The 6,000-nt window shown below is 37.5% G+C and overlaps 1 protein-coding gene across 1 annotated transcript in view; it reads right to left on the bottom strand.

Moving 5' to 3' along the window:
• Positions 1 to 2,762: 2,762 nt before the first annotated feature.
• Hpr1 (THO complex 1-like protein Hpr1) overlaps positions 2,763 to 6,000 on the bottom strand; it is a 28,734-nt gene continuing 25,496 nt past the window's right edge. The window contains exon 14 of the mRNA XM_067082732.1: positions 2,763 to 3,380. Within this exon, the coding sequence (XP_066938833.1) occupies positions 3,210 to 3,380 (171 nt within the window). The 3' untranslated portion in view covers positions 2,763 to 3,209. The remainder of the gene's footprint in view (positions 3,381 to 6,000) is intronic.

The raw sequence follows: 6,000 nt of genomic DNA, 5'->3' as shown, positions 1-6,000 counted from the left end.
ATTATCCTGGTTTCAACAATCACAATGGGAGAAAAGGGTAAAATGTCTGCTTTCTAAGGGTAACATATCTACATTCTAAGGCAGCCAAACAAAAAGTGACTGACCGCACAAAGTAACTGACGGTATTCCCACCAATCACTCACCCCATCTCCACCATGAAGCTACCCTTATTTCCAAATCAATGACCGCAATCCAGCTCATGCACTCAAGATACTCCACATAAAATGTGTTGGTCTGTATCCCCACAGGAACAAATAAACTATTACTAAACATTTTAAATCTTGCAAGAAAATAACCAGATTTACTAAAGGAGATGACTATTTCATAAAATCAGCATAATTACAATTACTTAAAGGAAAAGTACCTTTAAAATAATCTGCTGCCACCTGGATTCCAATCCCTTTCCTCAATAACAATCAGCATCTCACGGCTAAAAAAATAAAATAATGCATTAATAAACATCTAAAATATTGCAAGACAGAAAACTACCTGATTAACCTGACACACCCTTTCCTATTTCCCCCGAAGTAAATTTCAGTGGCAACAAATGATTAAGCAAAGATACAGATTCTGGATAACTACAAGAACTTAAAAGAAAAATTACCTTTCTCTAATAACCTGTTGCCACCTGGATCCAAAATCCCTTTCTAGAACTGACAGGACATCAGTACCAATCAGCATCTAAAGGCTAAAAATAAAACAAGGCTTTGCTAAACATCCTAAATCTTGCAAGAAAGGGTTAAAAGGTTGAAGAGGGGACAGAAAGTCAACATAAACAAAATAAATTTTTAATTAATTTGTATTTTTCATAGCCACAAACCTACGGTAAGACCGTGCGGATAGAATCCTCTAGCGCCAGCTGGAAACCAGTCAAAAACATAAAATAAGGCACTGGTGGCAATGTGGTTCGGCCAATCGGATGAGAGGGGAGGCATCAGCCGACCTCCCTTAACCTGAGAGTGCCACGACGTACTGAGAAAGTATTGAAAATTTATGCAAATGGCTATGCAGTAGTTGTGGGAGTAAGATTTTTGATGCCTGAAATGCTTTACAAGAGCAAATAGAGAACAGATCATAACTGAACATCTATTATAAAATATCCATGGATCAAATGAGGACCAAATTAAAGTCAAAATTACATAATTTCAGATTCCAACACGGGCTCTCTTTTCATGTTACTATTAGCTTCATTATCCAATACAGCCTGTGCAAGAACAGTAGCACTGTTAGGCAAGGAAAACCGGTATGCTTTGTTGGGTAGTACCCTGCAAATCACACAACTGATGATGTGGACCCTTCAACGTATATACTGCATAGCATCACCCTGTATGTTTAAGCATTCGATTACATGATGTTCTGGGATATTTGCATAGTTGTACTCAAATTTGTACCTTGAGCATAACTGAAGGAAGAAATAGTTATATTACTGGAGAAAATTTGACGCGTGTTGACTAACTGGGAAAGGTGACGAGTGATTATTTATAAATATATTTCTTGTTTTTAGGTCAGGTGCTTGTAATTTTACTCACTACATGTTATAAATCACAATGAAGAGTTATAAGGGGTTCACCTTTCTCAACTTGGATGGAAGTTTGGGGAAGATTTAAAATCTCCAGAGTACTTTGATACCTTCATTATGAATTGGACCCACTTTTCAAAGTTGTATCTTCGACTTATCTGTATGTCTAACAGCCACAGTTTGTAATATACGTAACAGTTGCTTCGTACAGTAAAGTCAAAGTTGGTCAGTTAGCTTCCGAATTTGTGAGATAATTATTTTTGTCAAATTTGATGTGTTTTTCCATTTGGCTTTTGTGTTTGCTACACGGGCTTTCCAAAGATTGAGCCTGTTTGACTTACAGGTATGGGACAGCATGATGTGGATGATAACTACTTTATAATTCACTCACATTTGAGGATATTCGTTCACCCCCTTTCTCTAAGAACCCTTCTCTGCATTGAAGACTGAACCTTGCAGTACCAAGAATCAAAAGTACTAACCATCTACTTATATCTTTTCCATGCTCTTGTCTCTACTATTACTTTTTTACAATGTTGCTTTTACTTACCTCCAAGAGTGTCCTGCCTCTTACTTAAACTAAAATAAATGGCATTACCTGGGCCAGCAAACACTGAAAGTAGTAAAAAGAAGACTTGAGAGTTAGTCATCAGACCATGTTCTCAACATACATGCCTAAGGAGTCTAATGTCTCTTCTTAATGTGCAATACCAATTTCCCTAAATTACTGTATGAATGTCACTGACATATAAACAACATAAAGATTAAAAAACATAAAACCAACCACAAGACATATGCTATATGGGATTACTGTAATAAAGACTTCAATTAACATTCACTGACAAATGTAAAACAGTTACTGAAACAAGAATATAATTCAATAATTACTGAACGTGTTATATAGGACCACAATGATTACAAATGCTACCAAGGGATGGCTCATACTACCACATTCAGAATGAAAGCCTATAAAAGAATCTCTGTAAACTCAAACATCCCTTATACCATACCAAACAATATGAGTTAAGTTCAAATTCCTATAAAAATACTTTGTGTAACTAGCTCACTCTTTAAAAACTAAATACAAATTAATTAAGAAGAATGCAGCTGATGTCCACAGAAGGCCTTCACGGCTACTGTAAAGGAGTGATGTGCAACAAAAGCTGTTGGCTAAATTACTCCTCTTTGTATCCATACAATTATCACCAAAATACAATACTTCAAACTGAAACAAACTGTCAACTTGGCTTTAAAGATTTATTGGAAAATTACCAATGTTCTCACCAATACATTTCAGTTACTGCATACATAAAGAATTACAGTCACACAACAATATAATGCATCTCTTCATGACCAATCTACGAAAATGGCACAGAAATGGGTGTGAAAGTGTATTTCAAAAACCTGAGTACATACATTTATATAACACCACAATAATTATCCATTTTCATGACTGGCAACTACCATTTATTCAACTGTCAGAACTAGTTCATTCACATAAATAAAATTTTCAGTTCAGACACTGCTTTCAATACACAACTGAACAGTTTGATCAGTTATATATTTACAGAAACCTTTAAAACAAAAGATAATTAAAAAAAATAAAACTGAACTTTTACGATAACTAAATCATTTCCTACACTGACAAAATCTATGATAAATCTGCTTTAAAGGACAAATTAGAGGAACATCAGGTGAAGACTCCCTCTGCTATTTCTGTCATCTTCAATCCACCAAGAGTGTAGAGCAAGTTGTCCTTGTTGGCCTCCTCACCTTCATTTTCCACCCAAAGATGGAACATGTACACAGCTGCACCTTCTGGACTGCCCTTCTTGCCTTTCTCTGTCTCCATATACTCAATCTGAAGGAAGGAATATCAAGCTTACTGAATGGGGCATTTGTTTTTATCAGAATCAAGAACTATACCACTTTGTTCCAAATTAAACATCCCTTGTACATGCTTATGAAATTTCACTATGATTTCAGAATTTATGACAACGAAATACATTTTATCACAATCATATTTATCATAAGATACCTTATTCCAAGTAAAACTAATCCCAGTCACACCATTATCCTGAAAGGAATGAACTTGCTCAATTCGGTTAAGTTCTTCCTACCACTCAGCATCTACACTCATTCTGTTGTCCCTCTGGGACTGCATAAATGATGGGGAAGACAGGAAGGCTTAGAACGTATGATTAATGGGTTTGTAAGAAAAGCATTGCTTGTTCACTACATCCTGTTATCATAAAATGCATGAATGGCTATTTACGAGAGAACAAGAGAGATGCCCCCCCAGGTCTAGCAATTCTATGATCCAGGTGATAGTTTTGCTCTAAGTTCCCCTAAAGCAAGACATTCTGGTATGGGCCTCCTGAGGGCTGAGGAGTAGAGCAATAGTTTACACTCACCTAGTGGATAGGATCAATATGGATGAGTACTCAACAACAGGTCTCATTTACTTCTTCCCTAGATTCTTGCTACTTGGCAAAGAACTAGAGTCAGTATGAGGCCCATCCACAGGAGTTGCAGAGGAAGCTGAGAACATTTTGAGGACAACTGCATGTAAGGCTAATGCTGCATCCAACCAGGAAAGACAATGCCTCAGCAGAGCAGTGGGGAACTGTTGTAAACAGTGATGCACTGGGCAATAATGTCTGGTATTGGGTAGACCAATGTTCGGACTGAACTGATGATACAAATTTTGTTGAATCCACTCCATAAATGCACTCTGGGGAGGAAGCAGGAGGTGGATAAAGCAGAGGTGGGTGGCTCTAAGGCCAAGGCTGGACTGCTGGGGAACAGGAACAAAAGGATGTTGCAGCCAGGGATAAGCAGCAAGAAGCGAGAGGAATGGTCAGTTTTCTGTCTAGGGGGAGAGCGAGCAAGGGCAGCCAGATCCTTGGTGAGAGAGAAACTGTCACTTCTGTATCTGGTGGCATAGCACTTGTAGTAGCACTGTCCAAGGATAGCTGCTCCTTAATATGGGAAAAGGGGATTAACACAGTAGTGACTTATCATTGGCTGTAGTATTTGAAGACATGTTGGTAGGAATCTTGGTTATGGCACATGCATGCTCTCTTCTGCATGAACTTGAACAAATCCAAGTAGGTAGAACAAGTTTTCTGCAGTGAACACTTTATTTTAACAAGATAAGCACATAAGGTGATGCGCTTTGTCCAGGATGACACACAAGAGCCAAATGAGCTGAGGTAGAACTAGATCAGAACAGTAATAACCTTGTTAACCTTGATGCAAAATTTCACCAAACCCTTAATCCAGTATTCAATGTACCTAGCACTGCAATACTACACCCTATACTTGATTAGAAACCAGAGATAAATTAATATATGGCCAGAATGGAGCGAAGCTTAATCAGTGCAAAGGTCACCATTTACAATCAAACGGATAAAATCAAGAAGAAAATTACTTCCCAAACATCCCTTCTCCGACAAGTGAGCAAAAATACAATAAATCATACATTACACAGCCACACGCTATGATGAATGAATTGATATGGGTATAAATATGCAGTGATAACAAGAAACAATGAGAGAATTATCAACTAAGCCACCCTGAAAAATATCAATTTTGGGTAACTATTCATATCCCACAAGAGGAGACAGATGGAAGTCAGTTTCCTTAAACACAGACACACCTGTAAGGGTACTAAAATCCCAGAATATGAATAAAACAAGTGACAAAAATCTTGTTGCAAAAGCAAGATGATGCAAGAGCTAAGGACACTCAGAGACAATTTGGGATAGCACTAATCGGATCAACTGGGATACCAAGGAGCATGGTATGAATGGCAATGTTCTTTTTAGGATAATGGTGCTACTGAGATTAGTTCTACATAGAATTAGGCACCTTATGATTAACAGGTTGTAATGAACAACCAGAGATTTAAGGCTGTTGTTATCACATATAGCAGGGATGACAGAAAATTCTTATTTGCTGAATGATTTTCAAGTGGGTATGTTTTCACATTCAACACAATGTGCGGTGCTTACACGGTACATGAACAGGAAGTTCATGGACATAATGATGAGAGGTGGTGTTGTTGGGGCATACCAGATCCTTATTTGAAATGGAACATAAGAAATATGGAAGTTAAAGAAATGTTAAAGAAACAAGTTTATGCTGGAGACCCAGAGGTGAAAATGGTGCTGTAAATGTAACTGAGTGAAGGTATTGAGAAGAGCATACTAAGAGAAAATGAAGGACATATGGAAAACTACAGAAAAGGTGAGCAGGGAGTGTCTGTGGGCATATGATGACAGAAGAGGAAATGAAAACAGTTGAGTGGTGTAATGAGAAAATGGGAGGTTCTGTAATGGAAAATATGTGAGGGGCAATTGCTGCTTTTTCTTTTCACTTGTCTTTAAACATGATATTTTAATGATAAAATAAGGTTTGTTCATACTTACCTGGCAGATATATATATAGCTGTATTCTCCGAAGGTCCGACAGAATTT

Source organism: Macrobrachium rosenbergii, chromosome 39 (assembly GCF_040412425.1).
Source record: "Macrobrachium rosenbergii isolate ZJJX-2024 chromosome 39, ASM4041242v1, whole genome shotgun sequence".
Lineage (NCBI taxonomy): Eukaryota > Metazoa > Arthropoda > Malacostraca > Decapoda > Palaemonidae > Macrobrachium > Macrobrachium rosenbergii.
The sequence above is the reverse complement of the archived record's forward strand: the minus strand, read 5'-3'. Positions and strand labels throughout refer to the sequence as shown.